This window comes from Ursus maritimus, unplaced genomic scaffold (genome assembly GCF_017311325.1).
Source record: "Ursus maritimus isolate PB19 unplaced genomic scaffold, ASM1731132v1 scaffold_26, whole genome shotgun sequence".
In the NCBI taxonomy this organism is placed as follows: Eukaryota; Metazoa; Chordata; class Mammalia; order Carnivora; family Ursidae; genus Ursus; species Ursus maritimus.
The window spans coordinates 39,545,803-39,565,348 of NW_024425119.1; the positions used below are offsets into that span (position 1 = coordinate 39,545,803).

At 49.6% G+C, this 19,546-nt stretch overlaps 1 protein-coding gene across 1 annotated transcript; it reads right to left on the reverse strand.

The window, feature by feature from the left end:
* Positions 1-12,123: 12,123 nt before the first annotated feature.
* On the reverse strand, positions 12,124-18,558 carry DHH (desert hedgehog signaling molecule). Its single transcript, XM_040642408.1, has 3 exons — positions 17,137-18,558; positions 14,195-14,456; positions 12,124-13,914 (listed from the first exon to the last, which is right to left on the reverse strand). Exons 1-3 carry the CDS (start codon positions 17,437-17,439, stop codon positions 13,289-13,291), a joined length of 1,191 nt encoding a protein of 396 aa, XP_040498342.1. The 5' UTR covers positions 17,440-18,558; the 3' UTR covers positions 12,124-13,288.
* Positions 18,559-19,546: the final 988 nt, after the last annotated feature.

Sequence of the window (19,546 nt, forward strand, 5' to 3'; positions counted from 1 at the left end):
ACAGTCTACCAGGATCTTCGGAAATGCTATTCTTATTCTTGAAAAAGTTGTTAGAATTTGTGGCCAGGTCGTCTGAAATTTTGTTGTCGTCATGATAATCAATGCATTCATTTATTTAACAAATATTTATTAAGTATATACTATATGTTTCAGGCATTGTTCTAGCTTTGGGGATGGAGCGATTAGCATGACGGACGTCTCTGTGCTCACAAAGCTTAAAACCTAGTATTAGATACTATTAAGTGCAATAAAAGGTGGTATAATAAGAAATGACCACATTAGATTAGTAATACTTCCTCTCAAAGGAATTCCTATTTAAACTGAGGTCTGAAAGACAATAAGAAGCCAGCTAGAACAAAATTCTGACAGAAGAATCCATCAGTGCTATGGGTGCTACGATGAAAATAAATTTGTTAAATTCCAGGAGAAAGGGAGGGAGAGCGAGGGAAAGAGAGAGAGTGTGTGTCAACATAAAGCAGATGAAGTCTAAGAGGATGGCAGGGGCCAGGCCATGTAAAGAAGTTTGGTTACCCAGAAGGTAGTTGATGATCTGAATATCTGAATTGTGTTTCTAAAAGATTTCCCTGGTTAAAAATAATAATAATAAATCTCTCTGTGAAGAATGAGGGGGGCAGGAGCAAGAGGGGAAGGAGGGAGATCAGCTAGGAGATTTACTTGTAGTTCAGGTGAGAGGTGAAGGGGGCTTGACTAGAATGGTAAAGATGAATGAAGTAGGGAATTCTGGATTCATTTTGAGGCTGAGGTCAATCTGACTTGCTAAATGATTGGATATAGGAGGTGAGGGAGGGAAAAAGAAGAAAGAAAACAGCTAGAGGGGCACCTGGGTGGCTCAGTCGTTAAGCGTCTGCCTTCCACTCAGGGTGTGATCCCGGCGGGCGTTCTGGGATCCAGCCGCACATCAGGCTCTTCTGCTGGGAGCCTGCTTCTTCCTCTCCCCCCCCCCCCCCGCTTGTGTTCCCTCTCTCGCTGGCTGTCTCTCTCTCTGTCAAATGGATAAATAAAATCTTTAAAAAAAAAAAGAAAAAGAAGAAGAAGAAGAAAAGAAAAGAAAACAGCTAGATTTATGGAGTTCTACTTTGCGCCAGGTGCATTTCGTTGTTATCTCATTTAATATTCACAACAGCCCTAAAGCTGGTAATTGGTATTATTTACCCATTCATCAACAAATATTTATCAAACAACCATCATATCCCATGCACCCTTCTAGATGCTGGGAATAGAGCAGCACACAACACAGACAATGTCTTTGCTCCTAAGGAGCAAGTATTCTTTTGGGAGAAGAACAACAATCTTCAGATAAACAAATAATAAGCTATGATAAAAAAAAAAAGTAACAACTGCAGTGGGAGGAAAAACAAGGTATTAATGGGCCAGAGAGTAATGGGGTATGGTACTCCTCTTCTTTCATATGATATCTTAGAAAGCCTGAGGAGGTGACATTTGTACCTGAGGCTTGAATGATGGGTAGCTATTATCACCCTTATCTTACAGATGTGGAAACTGAGACTTAGCCATATAGATAGCACACAGAAGGTAGTTCTTCTGGAAGGGCCTGATGAAGTGGGTATGTAGCAGTTAGATTGTACCGGAGGACAGGCTTTGTATAACTGTGGAATTTTCTGCTTTAGAAAGTCCGTGTCTACGAAAGTTGTTTCAAAGAGCCACTTACTCTGACCTCAGAAAGGGACCCAAATACCTTTTCAACTGGGTAAAGGAAGTTCTTTGCAGACCAGCAATTTTATGTTGAATTATTTGGCCTGAGTGAGTTGGTGGAGATTCCAGATTGGGTCTTAAGCACTGCAGGGTAGATCAAAGAACTAGATTCAATGAAATTCAATAAAAATTTACTCGTCTCCTATTTTGTACCAGATACTCACACCATGTGTTGCACAGTATGGATATAAAGATAAGTGAGATGTCTTTTGTACTGTTTGTCTTTCCAGATTAACTCTCTATTCTTTTCCACCCAGATTTGTTTCCAGGAGGCAGACCTTGCACCCTGGATCTCAGCAGAGTTCAGCCTAAGGGAAGCCCTCCCAGAAGGTCAGATGGAGTGGGGAAAGTATCTGTGATGCCCAGCTGAAGGTCCTAGCACCCTTCAAGTCACTCCTCCAACATCCCCCCCACACACACACACACAAGTGTCTTGTTCTGTTTCTAGTTGCTCCCTCCCCTTCAGGCCTACATTGGTAATAGCTTCTCTGATACTCATCCTAGGGTACTTCTGTACCCCTGTGGTTTCCCTACACCCTGTTCACACCTTTGTAAATAGTCTCTTTATTAAATCATTCTCCAATTCTCTGGTTTTCAGTCAGGAGGAAAACAAAAGGGCTAAGACAAAGGGCTTCCTCCTCTTGTGGCTTTTTCTTTTTATACAGGAAGAGAAGATCTCACAGCAGATTTTCACCTACATCTCTTCAAACCAAACTATTATAGGCCATCTCTAGCTGCAAGGGAGCCTGGAAAGTTTAACACTTTCTTTTCTACCCTCTATAGTAAAGGAAAGCAAAAGAGAAGGTGATTAGGAATAAATGTTCAGCGAGCCAATCTGCAAGACCTGCACTCCTCAGAACGAAGGTATGTGTTTATTAAATATCAATGACCTTAAAGCGTAATGCATAAATGGTTACTTTGTAAAGACCACAGATATACAAGGATCACCAATATAGGACCAACTAAAGAAAGTAAACTATCCTAATGGCAGGTAAATGGTCTTGGAATAAAATTTCTAGTGACAGTGTCATATATTTTGCTATGGCTCAAACAACTGAGACAAAATAAAGGTTAAATGCTCTCAGAAAACTGTGTTAAGTATCTCTTTGAAAAGTAAAAACATTTTTATTATGTTTGTATCAAAAGTATGGGTTCCAGGGCACCTAGGTGGCTCAGTTGGTTAAGCGACCAACTCTTCGTTTCACCTCAGGTCGTGATCTTGGGATCCTGGGATCGAGCCCTGTGTTGGGCTCTGCGCTCAGTGGGGAGTGTGCTGGAGAGTCTCTCTCCCTTTCTGTCTCTCTCTACCCCTCTCCCTTCTCGTGCTCTTACTCTCTAAAATACAAAAATAAATTATATTTTAAAAAGTATGGGTTCCAGGGACACCTGGCTGCCTCAGTCTGTAGAGCATGCAACTTTGGATCTCAGGATCCTGAGTTTGAGCCCCACGTTAGGCATAGAGATTACTTAAAAACAACAACAATGACGACAAAAACTTGGTGGTTTAAAAAACAATGTATTATTTCTCCCGATTCTGTGGGTTGAACTGGCAACTCTTGTTGTTTCTCTTGGACTCACTCATGTGGTTACCAGAGGCCACAGACCCTGTTGGGTGGCCCTTTCCTTCAACTACAGCTACTTACAGCTCTCTCTGGATTCTTGTAACCCTTCCTTCCCTGGCCCCTTCGGACCTAGGGGTTACTACTTCTAGTGTTCCTCACTGATGCCAGACTCAATGTTTCACCACTCTTGTCGATATTCTTTAACACTACCCACAACTGTATGAACCGTAAGAACAATTCTTTCATTATATTTTCCTCAGTTTCCCCATGTGAGTGTGCAATCTGTTTTCCCCAAGGACTCTGAATGCTATACCTCTGAATGACATAGAGGGGAAATGATCAAGTAAAAGATTAGAGGCAAAATTATATTAAGTCTCACATCACAGTATGAATAGTTAGAAGCATAGAGAGAGAAACCATTCTCAAGAAAAAAAAAGAAAGAAAAGAAGGAAGAGAAGGGAAGAAGGGAATAAAGGAAGGAAGGAAGGAAGGAAGGAAGGAAGGAAGGAAGGAAGGAAGGAAGGAAAGGAAGGAAAGGAAGGAGGGAGGGAAGGAAGGAAAGAGGGAGGAAAAGAAGGAAGGGAGGGAGGGAGGACAGAAGGAAGGGGCTTGATTCTGTCTGGAAAGATCAGAGATTTCACATGGTACTTGATCATTGAGAGGGGCCTTACCACTTGTGAAGGCCCTAGGGGAAAGAAGCAAAAAGTGAAGGGAAGACTGGAAATACAGTGTCTGGAAATACAGTGTGGACCCTGTACCTGCAGCCCTCTGTGTGTATTGGCTCTCTGGAAATTAAACCTGGAAATTAGACTGGAATCAAATCATGGAGGGCTTTGAATGCCAGCTTTAAAAATTTGATTTGACTGGGTGGCTCAGTCGATTAAGCATCTGACTCTTGATTTCAGCTCCAGTTATGATCTCAGAGTAGTGAGATCGAGCCCCACATGGGGCTCTGTGCTGGGCATGAAGTCTGCTTAAGATTCTCTCTCTCACTCTGCCCCTCCCTCACCCCCGCACATGTGTTCTCTCTCTCAAAAAAAAAAAAAAAAAAGAATTTGATTTGGGGTGTCTGTCTGGCTCTGTTGATAGAACATGCAACTCTACGACTCTTGATCTCGGGGTCATGAATTCAAGCCCCACATTGTGGGTAGAGTTTACTAAAAAGAATTTGACCTTTATTCAGTATCCAGAGTTCTCAAAATATACCATTAGTGGTATGGAAGATGATTCAGGTAATACACACTCTTTAAAATTTTTTTTGTTATGTAATTTTTAATGTGTCGTGGGAAAAACAATAGTTATAACACCAAAACTATGACTTCACAAATATTCTTGCACAGAAGCTAAAGCTGGTAGTAAGAAAAGTCAATAGAATTCGAGAAGAATACTAAACATTTATATAGGTGGAGAGACACCATGGACATCGTCATGAAAACAGTACAAGGTTTCGGTAGCACTGCAGTGAGCAATGGGATCTTTGCCAGTAACTTGGTGGGGTGATGGGGAGAGGCAGTACCACAAGGAGAGCTGTGCTTTATGAGGTCACACCAGTGGCCCCGTAGAGGACGTAGGACCAAGAGAGGTTGGGGCCGGAGGCGGAAATTGTATTAGGAGGCCGATACCCGGAAAGGAGATGACGGCCCGGACCAGGTAACAACAAGGATAGTGAAGGCTCATAGAGAGGGCGCTGCAGATAGAAGTTGCGAAGTTGATGACCTGATTAAAGCAGACAAAGTGAAGGAAGATGGCAATTCCATCAATAGGATTAGAAGACATGGGAGGAAGAACATTTTAGGGGGGGTAAGGGGAGAGTACTGAATTAATGCACTGATTTTTGACATGTGGATTTGGGGGCACCTCCCAGCTATTCACCTGTTGATGGGCCATTGAAGGATATGTGTCTCTGGGCACTCCACAGAAAACTAACCAGGATATACATGCAGGCGTCTTCCTTGCATGTTCCCTAGGTCTGGTTCTCCCCTCACTCCCACACCTACTCTTGACTTCTGCTAGTACGGAGATGATAAATACCACTCCATTTCAGGGAAATGAGAAGTACTTAGCTCCCCTCAGGGGACCTTGCTCAATCCAGGGACCATAACTAGCAATATGCAAAATAATTGAATTATTACCTATTAGGGCCGGTGATCACCTGGTATCACAATTTTCTCCAGACTATAGGCTGAGAAGCAGCAGCCTGGAGAAGGAACGCGATTCACAGCAGCAAAACAGAATGGAAAGAACATGGACGTTGCAGTCAGCCAGACCTGGTGTCAAATCCTAGCTTATTCCCTACGTGATCTTAAGCAGTTTACTTCACTACTCTGAGCCTCAGTTTCTCTTCTATGAAATGGTTGGGACAACAATAGCAGATGTCTCCAGTGGTCCCTGTGATGTGCTTAAATCCTCTGGAATTGGGGGCGCCTGGGTAGCACAGCGGTTAAGCGTCTGAATTCTGCTCAGGGCGTGATCCCGGCGTTGTGGGATCGAGCCCCACATCAGGCTCCTCTGCTGTGAGCCTGCTTCTTCCTCTCCCACTCCCCCTGCTTGTGTTCCCTCTCTCGCTGGCTGTCTCTGTCTCTGTCAAATAAATAAATAAAATCTTAAAAAAAAAATCCTCTGGAATCAGATACTTACTTTTGCACAGCTGTGGTGAGGAGTAAATGCAATAATGTATGTGATATACATTTGCTTTTTTCTTTTTAAAGATTTTATTTATTTGTCAGGGAGAGAGAGAGGGAGAGAGAACAAGCAGGGAGTGGCAGGCAGAGGGAGAAGCAGGCTCCCAGCTGAGCAAGGCCCGGATGTGGGACTTGGTCCCAGGACCCTGGGATCACGACCTGAGCTGAAGGCAGATGCTTAATCGACTGAGCCACCCGGGCATCCCTGTGAGATACATTTCTTAATAGAGTACTGAGAAGTACTCTACTAAGAAAGAGCTGGTATTCGCTGAATTAACACCATCATAATAACTATCATTATTAGTTTGAAAGTGAATTCACAATTTGGCTAGAGAGGTATGCCCAGAGGAAGGCAGATGGTCTGGCTCTCTCCCCGGACACCACTGAGAAAGATGATCCTGGGAAGAACACTCAGTCTAGCCAATTTGGGAACTGGACTTGCTTGGGACACCTCCAAATATTCATATGCTAGGAAAGCCTTGCAATAATTTCTGAGTGCCTGATCTGGGTCCTACTGTGCCAATGTATCCATCGCATTCCCTTTCCACCACCCAGAATGCCTGTGTCCTCTATCTGGGGCCCTCCCTTTTCTACTGAGGTACCAGATTGCTACCTGATGAGTAGAAAATTAGGACTCTCTCAATGGGGTATTTCAGACAGTTGTCTGGAGGCCTGAAGAACCATTCCTGTCCCACCAATGACCACACTGGGCACCTCTCTCACCAAGATCATTCTGGGCACACAGTAATAATTCTTATTGACGGAGTGTCCATTTTACCACATTCCATTTTGAATTAATGGAGTGATATTGGCTGATCAATTATTCTTTCTCTTTCATTTCATTTTTTTAAAGATTTATTTATTTATGTATTTATTTATTTAGAGAGAGAATGAGAGAGAGAGTGGAGGAGGGGAGGGACAGAGGGGGAGAATCTCAAGCAGACTCCATGCTGAGCCAGACTAGGGGCTCGATCTCATGGTTCTGAGATCATGACCTGAGCCAAAATCAAGAGTCAGACGCTCAACCAACGGAGCCACCCAGGCGCCCCCTTCTCTTTCATTTTAGATACATTAATATCACGCAGCTAAAATTGAGAGGAATCTTTTTCTCATCCTCCTTACTCTTCACTCCCTACTTCATCCTATCAACCACTAGGTCCTATCAATCCCACAAATATAAATATTTCCTGCAACTGTTCCTTTCTCTCCATTGTCCATTGCCATCGCTGTATCTCACCAGCATCATCTCTCATCTGCACCACTGCACTACCCTTTTTGCTTTTGCTCTCCTCCCTGGACTCACTAACTGCCTTCTAGTCCATTCTCCACTCAGCAACTAGAGTGATCTTTCTAAAATCCAAATCTGATCAGGTCATTTCACAAAGCTAAAACCTAATTAAATTATTCCATCTATTCAAATGACTGCCAGTTTCTCTAGAAAAATATTAAAAATCCTTAGCATAGTAAAATGCCTATTAGTACTTGCAGGGACCTAATAAATATTTGTTGAAGGGAGGGAGTCAAATCTCTGAGCCTGGGAGGAAATGCCTTGTTCTTTTGTGTGTTAATTTGCCTTGTTCAAATCTCAGGGCACCTCCTTCTTTCCAGCTTCTTGGAAGTACCGCATTGTAGCCTCTGGCATCTCTTACAAAGTGATTTCCTCAAGGTCACACAGCTGGTGCAAAAGCACCAGACAGAATATACAGCCCTATTGTTTGCGACTGTAGCATCACAGTTAAGGGAGAAGCAATCGTGGTTGACACGTGACAACCACCCATATGATGTTTGACCCTCCCGTAACACTCCCACCAAGTCTCTAGGCCGTGGTGTAGAGCTTTTCCAAGATAAAGGAAATCTACCTCCTCACCCCACCGAAGGAGCCCCTTCTTCTTTAGACAATTCTAACGGCTATTGAAAATCGGACAATTCAAAGAATAATCCAGCCTAGCCCGTTTATCAAAGGATAGAGAGAATGAGAGAAAGGGGGTCGTGTCTGAGAGAGACCCACACCCTCCTTCCTGTGATGGTCTGAAGGTGCTTTGGGCCAGCTCCCTCCAAGGGGAAGGTGGGTGACTTAGGCTCCAGCTTAGTTCAGGGACAGACTTGTAACATTTAGTCTCAAAACTTCTAGGAGATACTATAGACTAGCCAGGGACTAGAACAGGGAAGGGATATGTGTGGAGGAAATGGGATTAATCCCAGCTCAAACATTGGGTGGAATCCCAGCTGCTGCAGCTGCTGAGGGCTTAACCAGCTGTTCCCTGGGCAGCTGCAATGTTCAGCCCAGACCTGGCTCTCAGGGTGGCCACTCGGTCTCAGCTCAGGACCGTCAGCTCCAAAGTAAGCCAAACTCTGCTGAAAGAATGGCTGGAAAGCAAAAGGGAAGAGCAGAAAAGGAGTTCCCAGTTCCAAGGACTTCTGTGTGGACACCGTGCAGTGTGGAGTCAAATAACCATGTGCTTAGGTTCTGTGGTCCCAAGGAGAGACGTTGAGAGATAGTTTGGGTTTAGGTTTCAGAGAGAAGCAAAGCCAGGGCTGGAGATATCACCTTCAAATCTGTCCCTATCCTATCCTGCCCTGCTCCAATATCCCTACGCTGTCCCCCACCAGCTGGTCCATTACACACTGTGGGGATAGGGGCATTGGCTGTTTGTAATCAGAACTAGAAATACTCACATGCACAGAGCAGGACCAACCTACTTAGGGATTAAAGATGACCCTAAAAGCCTATCCAGTTGCCAATATCTTTTTTAAAATGCAAGTTTGATTTCCCCCGTCAACTGTTTCCAATCCTACCCTTGCTTTTCATCTTCAGGATAAAATTGAAAATCTTTCAAGTATATCACACCTCCCTTTCACTAAACTGAACTTACTGATGCTCCCTTACTCTTGAATTGATGTTCAGTTTACTCTTGCTCCCCAGCTCCAGGCCTTTGTATATGCTGGTCCCTCTGCTTGAACAGCTCCTACCCATCTTTCAGGCCTCAGCTTCAATGTCACTCCTCATCTCTTTCACCACACTCAACAACCTTCCGACCACTCTGTCTTGCCAGCTGAACTGTGAGAGCCGTGCCTGACTTACCGTCCTCTCCCCAGGGCACAGCACGGCATTTGGCACAAGGTAGGCACTCAGTAAAACCTGACTGAAGATGTCCCCCCATCTAATGGGAGATGTTCATGTGTATACATCAACCAATTCACACATAGAGACAGTAACAGGGAGAGGAGAGTCTGAATGTGCTAACTGGCCACAAAATCCCCACAGGGAAATACCCTGACCAGCCATAGCCTTCTTCCCGTAGACAGTGGCGTCAGTCTTCCAGCCAGAGAAGAAAGTTTCCTCCAATATAGTAGAGACCGCAGAGGCACAGTCAGGGATAAACACATCAAGCCTCTAGGTCGGAAATGCTCACTTTTCAGAGTTCATTATTTTCACTAAGTGAAGACTCCCATCTTAGCACTGGCTTCTTCTTACTTCAGACATTTCTGGAAGATTGTATTGGTCTGATAGGGCTGTCATGACAAAATATCATCACCTGGGTGGCTTCGACAGCAAACATTGATTTTCTCACTGTTTTGGAGGCTGGAAAAGACCGAGATCAAAGTTCTGGCTAATTTGGTTTCTGGTGAGTACTCTCTTCCTGGCCTGCAGATGGCTGCCTTCTCACGATGTCTTTCCATGGCCTTTCCTTGGTGCATGTAAAGAGAGAGCAACTTTCTGATGTCTCTTCTTATAAAGATACTAATCCTATCAGATCAGGGCCCTACTCTTATGATTACATTTGACCTTAATTACTCCGTTAGAGGCCCCATCTCCAAATATAGCCACACAGGCGTTAGGGTTTGCGTGTATGAATTTGGAGGGAGACACATATATTCAGTCCGTAACAAAGCTTCGTCTCCCCTCTCCTCTACCCTGGAGGATTTCCTTTACCGGCTAGGTAACTTTAGTTAAGGAAGTCAGCGATCCGGGCAGGAGAAAGGAGAGCCAATGGAAATGAGAGAGAAATAACTGTCAAAAAGCTAGGACTTACTAGTGACTCAGTGAAGGGAATGAGAATCCCAAACTTTTTATTTATCCATTTGAGAGAGAGCGAGACGCAGAGGGAGAGGGAGAGAGAGAATCTCCAGCAGACTCCCCGCTGAACTCAGAGCCCAACCCAGGGCCCAATTCCATGCCCCTGAGATCATGACCTGAGCCCCAAAACCAAGAGTCAGATTCGTAACCGTCCGAGCCACCCAGGTTCACCAAGTCAAAAACATCTGAAGGCCCTCTGGGATGGGGCCCTGTCCATCAAGGCAGTCTTATTTCTTATTATTACTGCTCCAGGTCTACCACCTACCAGCGGTGGTAACTTGCGCCAGTGACTCAAACCTGTCTTTGCCTTGGTGTCCTCATCTGTAATACAATCCCACAAGGTTATCGTAAGGAGGAAATGAGAATGCATGTAAAGAGCTAGCACAAGGCCTGACACGTAGTAAGTGCTCAAGAAACATTAGCTGCCTGTAGGTATACTCCCCAATCTCCCACTCTAGGCAGCCTGCACAACTTCATTCCAGATTCCAAGTGCCTGCTCATGTTGTTACTTCTGCCTGGAATGCCCTCTCCGTTCTCCTCCACCTACACGCTTCATCATCCTAGCCGGGCCCTCCTTTCTCCACAAGGCTTTCTCTGTACTAATATGACATTTTCCACCCATTCAGCTCATCCTGATTAAGTCACAATGTTGTTTTGGTAGTTAACCATCTTCTACCTTCCCTCCACGGAGGAAGCTGTTTCTTAATATTTTGTGTGTCTTTCATGCCTAATACAGTGCTATACTGTAGACGTTCAGTAAATCCAGCTTGAAGAGAGGAAGGGGGGGAAAAGTCTGGATTCCAGGGAGTTAAAAAGGTCAACTGAACCTTGAGGCAGTGGCTCTCAACTCTGGTTTCCCAGTATGCAGAGAGATCTTGCCAAGATTATCAAAAAATATTCTGTAAATTCTCAAAACAAGATCACGTTTAATTATACCTTAGTTTTAAAGCAAGCCCCAATCTTTCACACAGCACCTTTTGAAGGAGTGTTATGAAATCAAACAATTATAGGGGCAACACAACCCCCCAAATATTTGGGAACCACGGATAAATCCTGCTTCTAGTAGAGTGGTGAGGAGAGAAGCAGACAAACAGCAGAAAGCAGCAAAGACAGTGAGAAATGGGAGCAGAGTGTAGAAGACATTGCCCGAGTGCCTATTTTACATCAGGCACAGACATTGATCTTGTCAACAATCTTCTTGGGGTAGCATCAGTATCTGCAGGTCTGCCTGACTTCCAGGCCATGCTCTGGGAAAGATCCACAGCTTGGATTGTGAGATCAGGAAAGGGGGAAGGAAGTGGCAACAGGAACCTGGTACGGACTGAAGGAAATGGTGCGTGGAAGGACACTAAAGGTAAACTTATTCCGCTTCCAATCGTTGCCTTTATCAAGCACTTCCTGAAGCCCTAAGTGTGCTTTCACGTCCAGACACTGAACTCAAGGGTCACAAGGTGACGGAGTTGAGGTGGCAACTTGGAGGTGCACAGAATCTGGCTACAACTATACCTCCAGCTTCTGGGAGCCACAAAGCTAAACCAGGCACGAGGGATGCAAAAATGCCAGGCTTGGACGGGTTTTCGCAAGGAGAGGTGTGTGGGCTCACCAGCCCTTGACACCTGTGGCTCGGCCCTGGCAGCTCACCAAGCCCCACCCACCCATCTCTCGCCTCCTGAGAGAAGGCTCCTCTGCGCAGGTCCAGTCCACCCATCCCTGCAGTACATAGTTATCTCTTTCCTCTGGTCTGGAAGAGAACCGATCCTGACGGCCACCAGAGGGCAGTGTATAGCAGGGACCCTGCGGACTGAAACTGCACAGCTGCTTCGGGCAAGGGCTGGCTCCTTGGTGGTACCACCAAACCCCTCCATCTACAGACATTCCCCTTCCACTGAAGCCCAACTTCCTCCCAGCTTCCATTCTAACTCAGGAGCATCTGACTGTCTGAGTTCCTGCCTGTCTACTGCATTGGACCCTGAAGGTTGCAGGAATATCCAGGCCAGGGAAGCAGAGCCAGGAGAATGGGGGAGGGAAGAGGGGGTGGTGTGGTGGAGGAAGCCAGTAGAAACAACAACTAGGACAGGCGATCAAGAAGAGGACTCCAGTTGTAATGTCTATATGCCCTTGCTTGGAGAGCCTACCCATCTCCCCTAAACAAACACGCCAGGGCTTGAAGCTGTTCTCTGCCTACAGCCCTTCAGGACAGATAGGTTCCAGCCCTCTATTCCCGTTCTTTCTCTTGACCAAGATTGTGTGGGGACTATCAGTTAACTTCACTAGGGATTCCCAAAGGTCATCAGTTGGTCCAGGGACATCCCAGAATAAAACATCACCCCCATTCAGACTCTGACACCAGGGTAGGATGGGAACTAGGCTGATTCATGGCCTTCAGGGAGGGACCAGGACTGCAGGCTAATGATCAGGGACCAGAATTCTTCAAGTATCAGTAACACAATGGCCTGAGACCTCGCGGGAGCCTCTATAAAGGAGAAAGGACACGCACGGACCCTCCTGCTCCTTCAACAACCCTGGCCCCTCCAACATTCGGTATGCAATCATGCGGGCAGAATGCCGGTCCTCTCTGGGAGGGAGAAGGGACCCGCAGCCTAGAAAAGGGCACGACTCTTCTGGTCACAGTTGCCTATCGATTGGGACGCCCCCCTGAGGGGAGGAAGCAGGCAGGAAGACCTGCTGGGCAAGGAGGGAGGAGTCGGAAGCAAGGTATTGACTCAGAGTTGGTCCCCTTCTCCCCTCCTCTGGAGGTGAAATCACCCTTTGAATAGAGATATTCTCCAATAAGCTCCTGCAAGCCTTCCCTTTATTAGCCCACCTGTAGGAAAATGTCAGACATCAGATTGGCTGGCTGTGTCAAACATTGTTAACGCCGTGCCCTGGCCCCTCATCTTGCCAGGCGGGGCAAGCATATCATTATATTACAATTTATAAATAGAAAATAAAATAAAATAATCGGGTGGGGCTGAGGCACTCAGGAAGAAGAGGCGAAATAGTCCTTGTCAAGGAGTATCCACCGTCAACCCCATCTACCTAGGACCAGGGATCTCCTCTCAGGTGGAGGTTGCCCCTAAACCAAGCAGTCCCGTCTTGCCTCCATTTTTCTCCCTAATCCGCCCCTCGCCCCCCACCCCCCGAGTCAGCATCCTCTGCTGCCCACATCCCCAGATCTCAGCCCGCACGCCCGGGTTTCAGCAGGCGCCTGGAGGTTTCTCTGTCCGACGCACTCAGCCCAGTAGCTCCTCGGCCAAGCGATAGAGGAACCGAGAGTACCAGTGCATGCCGGTCGGCTGGACCGCCCCGCCCGGAAGCAGCGCCCCCAGCGCGTGGAGCAGGCGCAAAGGAGCGAAGGCGCGGTGCGCCCACTGGTGACTCTCCAGAACCGCGTAACACGAGGCCAGGACGTCGTTGACCAGCAGCGTCCCGTGTGCTGTGAGCGGCGCGAACACGCCCACGGCTTCCTCCCGCGCCACGCGGGCCACGCGCGCTGGCCGAAGCGCGTCCCCGCCGGGCGCCAGCACCGAGTCCCCCGCGCGCAGCCGGCGCGCGAACACCGGCGCAAAGTCGCCTGGCGCGGGCGCCGGCCCTCGAGCGGCGAACACCAGGTGCCAGGGCGTGAGCAACAGCTTGCGCGGGGGCCGCTCGGTCTCCACAGCCACGAAAGAGGCCCGGCGCTGCAAGTCCCGGTCCAGGAAGAGCAGAACGGGCGTGGGCACCACCCGGCCTGCCGCGTCTGCCGCCAACACCCAGTCTCCGCGGTGCAGTTCCCGCAGCCCCTTCCGCTCGCCGCTCCGCAGGCGCACGGTGGCATTTCCCGGAAAGCAGCCGCCTGCCCTGACGGCCAGTGAGTTATCTGCAAGGAACAAGCATAGCGATGATTGAGTCAAGACCAGCAGTTCCAGGATGTTGGTACAGATTCTCAAAGATGTGGGTCAAGCCCAGAGCAGACCTCGCCAGTCCTGGGACGTGTAATTTCCCACGGATCTGGCCCCAACCTGGGCAGAAATGGAAGGATGGTTTATAACACTAACGCCCACTTGGTCTCCCCTAGGGTCGCACCAGAGCTGTGCGGTCTCAGTTTCCCCGGAAGGAGCACCCTTTGGGCGGACCTCACCACCCACCCTCTACTGTACCGGCTTTGACGGACACGTGGACGTGGTTGCGGGACTCGTAGTAGACCCAGTCGAAGCCGGCTTCCACTGCCAGGCGCGCCAGCAACCCATACTTATTGCGGTCGCGGTCGGACGTGGTGATGTCCAAGGCACGACCTTCGTAGTGAAGCGAGTCCTGAGCATGGTGGCCGTCCTCGTCCCAGCCCTCGGTCACCCGTAGGCGCACTCCGGGCCACATGTTCATCACGGCAATGGCCAACGCGTTCACCCGCTCCTTGCAGCGCTGGCGGGGAATAAAGGGGTCAGTCTCCTCACTACCACTACCACCGCAGGGGTAAAAAGGACCTGGAAGGGAGGGTCGATTCTTCTTTATTTTCCTGGCCCCACACCACTCCCTCCCAGCTTTTGAGTGTCCTGGGGAAGTGAGAATCCGAAGAGGTGTAGTCGCCAATATGCACTCCCTTTCCAGAGCGTTGTGGGAGAACTGTGGGGTCACCTCAGAGATTGAGAGGGGTTGCCTATACCGAACTCTTTCCCCACTTTCCACGCCCGCCCCTCACTCGTTATGGGACCTGGGCTCAACCTGGGAGAGGGCGGGAGTGGAGAGGGCGGTGGAAGCTCTGTCAGGGAGGGGTTGAGCAGCCTGGCTGCCCAAGAGGAGCCCCTGTTTGAGCCTGGCCCCCGCCCCAAGCCCCGGCTGCCCTCCCTCCGCCTGATTCATCTTTTGTTTCGTTGCCTTCCCTGGCACCGGGCATCGCTTCCTTCCTTCCTTCCTTCCTCCTCCTCCTCCTTTCGGCCCCTAGCATTAACCCCTTCGTGGTGCGAGTGCCCCCCACAGAGGTGCCCAAGCGGAGCCGTGCGGTATCAAGGCTGCTGGAAAAAGGGTTTGGGTGGCGGGGGCTGCGCGAAGTACAATGGCCATTCTCCGGGATGACTTAACCGAGCGAGAATCCCGGGCCGAGGCCGGGGACGCGCCGGGAGAAGCGGACTCAGCAGCTCCATCCACAAAGGCGCTTTTCAGCCGCCCCGGCTCCGGGAGAGGAAAGGGCAGAAAGCCGCGCCCCCCATCCCTGCTCCCGCCCGCCGGGCCCCCTCCCCCCGCGCGACCAGCCCTCCCAATTCCAGCTCAGGCTCTGCCAGCCCTGAGCCTCCGTCTCTCCATCTCTGTTCCAGATGCAGCCCAGATAGGCGTGGGAGTTAGCACCTGAGATTAACCGGAGCTGCCCTTGCGCGGAACTGGGGGGCCCCCTGCAGGGTGGGAGTGGAGAGGAGGAAAAGCAGCGGTGGCTGGAAGCCTGCACCCGGGGGAGTGAGACCACGGTTATCTGGGCGGCTCTAGTCTGGGAGCCGGAGACCTTGGCGCGCACCATAGCACGGACACGGCGGGAGGAGGCGCGGAGAGGACAGTTTCCTTTTCTTCTCTCCGCTCCGACCTCTCACCTCAGACTTGGTTTTCTCCTAAGTGTCAGAGGGGGCATTTTCCTCCTTCCCTTCTTCCCGAATTTTCTACACCTCCGCAAGGTTAGAGAGCAGAGGAGGGGAAGACAGGAAAAGTGGTAACTCCTTCCAACTTTTTGTCGTTTTGTCCCCTAAGGAGGCCCTGAGGCCTTGACCTGCGGGGGCAGCAGCCCAGTGCAGAGCCAACTCAATGGAGGCCTTTTGCAGCCAGGGTGTGGGAGATAAGCAGGACCGAGGGGTTCCCAGGCCTTGTCAGAGCCCCTCCTGGGCCTGTCCCTTGTCCTGGCCCCTCCGCTGCAGGTGGCAGCCAGGGGAAAGGGCCACAATATTCCATGAGCAAGGAGGGAAGGAGTGTCCCCCTTCCCAATCTCTGAGTAGTAGTAGAAGGAATTCTTTCTCCCCTGCACAGGTTTTCCTAACAAAGTAACCTGGAAAACTATGGCAATTAATCGGAGGAAATCCGTACCCCTCCCTCTCCCTCCACCTCCCCACTCCATACACAATTAGGTGGTGTAATGGAAAGTGTATAGACTTAGAATCAGGAGTCCTGAATTCTAGTCCCAGCCATGCCACTAATTAGTTTTAAGATTTTGATTAAATCGCTTTTCCTCTTGGGGCCCAGCTCTCAGCTGCAAAATTGAAGCAAGGAGGTGGAAGAATGTGATTTCAAAGTTTCCTTCCAGGTCTGACATTTGAGATCACTGGCCAGAGGTGGTCCTTCTCTCCCAAGGCATTGCTGACCTCATCCTAGGTCAGCTAGGTTCCATATTGCAGCAGATGCTTGATACAAGCTAATTGAATTTAATTCTTTAATTCCAAGGAAAACCCCTGAGCTAAGCTGAGCTTGAGGGATGTGGGAACACTTTTTCAGGTGGGCCCATCTGTTCTTCCCATTGAGAACTACTTTTCACCCAAGACAGTCATTTAGACGCTAGAATAGTCTTGCCTTGGTTCTAGGATGCTACCCCCATGCTGAAGACAATTCCTGCCCAGCCCCTTCTCAGGTAGATGGCCTGGTGACCTAACCCTTGGCCACCCCTTTCCCAGCCTCCTTCAATCTCTTTAGCCCACAGATCTTTCCCACAATCAGGTCAGGAGCCAAGCTAAGGGTAGAGCTTTCTGTCTGCTGCCTAGCCCGCTCCTGGCCCCCAGCTCACCCCAGCCCTTCCTGCCTGGCTCGGTAGCTGACCCCCGGTCCACGCCTCAGCCATTTCCCGTCTCGCCTGCCGCCATCCTCTTTTCCCCGCCCTCGCTGTCTCTCCCAGCTTCACTCTCACTAGTCCCTCCTCCCCTCCCCATTCCAGCTTCTCCCTGTTAGGATCCCTCCTGACCACTTAGCCCAGTGAGCACAGGTTTGGGTTTTTTTTTGGGTGGGGGGGAGGTGGAAGGGTAGGGAGAGGAGATCTTTGAGATTAAGGTCTCTATCGATGAAGCCCAGTTTACCCTCCCGGGCTGCCACAGGAGTTGGCAATGCCCTGGCGCAGGTGGGGAGAGGTCCTCCTTACCTCGGTCATCAGGCGGTCTGCACCACTGTTCTCCTCATCCTTAAAGATGATGTCCGGGTTGTAGTTGGGCACCAGGTCCCGGAAGCGCTCAGAGCCCCTTGCCACTCTCCCCTCGGCAGGCCCACTGGCGCCCAGGGTCCGCTCGGGCACGCTGGGCACAAATTGCTTGTAGAGCAACGGCACGAGCTGCTTGCGCACGTAGCGGCGCCGGCCAACCGGCCCCCGGCCCGGCCCGCAGCTCTGGGCGGGCAGCGCCAGAAGTGCCAAGCAGCACAGGGGCACGAGCCTGGCCGGCAACGCCATGGATGCAGAGGACTCGGGCCAAAGGGAACGTTCTTGTCCTCACCAGCTCGCCCGTCAGTTGGGCATTTCCCCAGGCGCCAGAGAGCGCAGCAGGCAGAGCTGCCCCCAGAGTGCCCTAGAGCTCTTGTGGCTCTGCGCACCTGGCTGCCGCTAGCTCTGCCTACATGCCCCCAGGGGGTCTGGAACCTGCTACTGACGGCTCATCATAGCAGGGAAGGGGGGTCGTGGGTGAGTGCCAGCCCAGCCTGGCTCTGCTGCCCGGCTCCGGCGCTGCCAGAACACCCCGGCTCCGCCTTAAGTGGCCCCTAGCCCCGCCCCCCGCCCTTCTCCCAGGACCGTCCCGCCCNCTCCCACCGGGGCGGGGGCTCTAGCCGGTCACCGCTGGTCCATTTCGCGACTGAAGCGTGTCCCATCCTGGAAACCAGGCAGGCACCTGTCTAAGAAATCCTAGTCGCTTTTCAGTCCTTAGCTGCCTGGATAAGCATCCTTCTACTTCCAAGCCTAGGCTTGGCACCAAACCACCCTCCTATGATACTTGAATTGGATCTTTACTCTCCCAAATCCTATCCTGGCAGGCCAGTGTCCTCTGCTGTCATCCAGGAAGTATGGGTTCCAGTTTCTACCCAAGGCCAGTCAAGCCCTTTGGGCATACAACCAGAGACTTTCTTCTCTGTGGTCCTCCCCAACTTTCCTCTCTCCTCCTTGGCAGAGTAACCAGGACTAGAAGCGGTGGGTACCAGGAGACCATTTTCTCTGGTAACTTTGCAGCCTTCTGCTGAGAGCCTCCCCCAGAATCAGGGACAGATCTCTGTAGTTATAATTTGGTTCTGGACTTCAAACTTCTGCCTCCTGTCTTGTCCTTGCCAGACACCAAATGGCTGCTTCTTTTCAAATGCCTAACTTGTCAATTGGAAGCTGCTGGAGGGCAGTGGGTAGAGTCATAATCTTTAACAGGCTAATGGTCTCTTCCCTTTACCTTCCATCTAGGCACCTCTCTGGACCCCCTGGGGCTCTGCTTCCTACCACTCCTCTCAGAGGCTTTGAGCCTGCAACACTTCACCCACCAATCTATTGTTGTTTAGAAATCACTTTCTCAGGGTGCCTGGGTGGTTCAGTCGGTTGAGCATCTGCCTTCAGGTCAGGTCATGATCCCAGGGTCCTGGGATTGAGCCCCATATTGGGCTCCCTGCTCCAAATGGGGCCTGCTTCTCCCTCTCCCTCTGACTGCAGCTTCCCCTGCTTGTGTTGTCAAATAAATAAATAAAATCTTAAAAAAAGAAAGAAAGAAAGAAAGAAAGAAAGAAAGAAAGAAAAAGAAAAATCATTCTAAGAAGACTTCCCTGATGTCCTGACACTGCCCACCTGTTTCCCTGAGAACCAGTAACTAACTGCGAACCATTGTGGTATTAGAATTATATCACCCCTACAAGACAAAGCAACTCTTAAATACAAAACTGTTTACCATGAATCCCCATGGCTAAGTGCCTGGCCTATAGCAGAGGGCTCACCAAGTATCTGTGGCATCCACACTGTCTGGTGTTCAATACTCCCCCCTGCCTCAGCTCCATGGCTAGCACTTACAGTAACTTGGTGTACATTAGAAAAAAGTGTTCCTTCCTCAAGACACCTGACTGCCATTTGCAAGAAAATAGTTGTAGTAACTCTATATAAGCCGACAAGTTGAATGGTGGCCCCTACAAGTTGCACAAAGTGCATCACCTTGAGCAGAAACTTTGTCCCTACCCCCAACACAGCAGGAGGGCTTGCACAGTGTTCTAGGCACTGACAGCCTCTGGAAAGACAGAGTTATGTTCTTTTCTGAGAACCACAAACCCATGTCAGTCAGCCTTCTTTTACTTTAGGTCCAACCCAAGTCAGGGAGGACAGGGCTGAGGATGGTGTGTGAGTATAGGGGGAAGTTATCCTATTCCTACACCCATGCCCACCTACCCCAATAACCAAGGCATAGAAACCAGGCATGAGTATAAGGAAGAGTCAGGGACCAGCCAGCTTTAAGCAAGGCTAAAGGAGGAGGAGCTCCCCACTGCCTAATCGTATGACCTAACACGAGACCCAAGGCCCTAAAAGATACTAAGAATGCAGATGG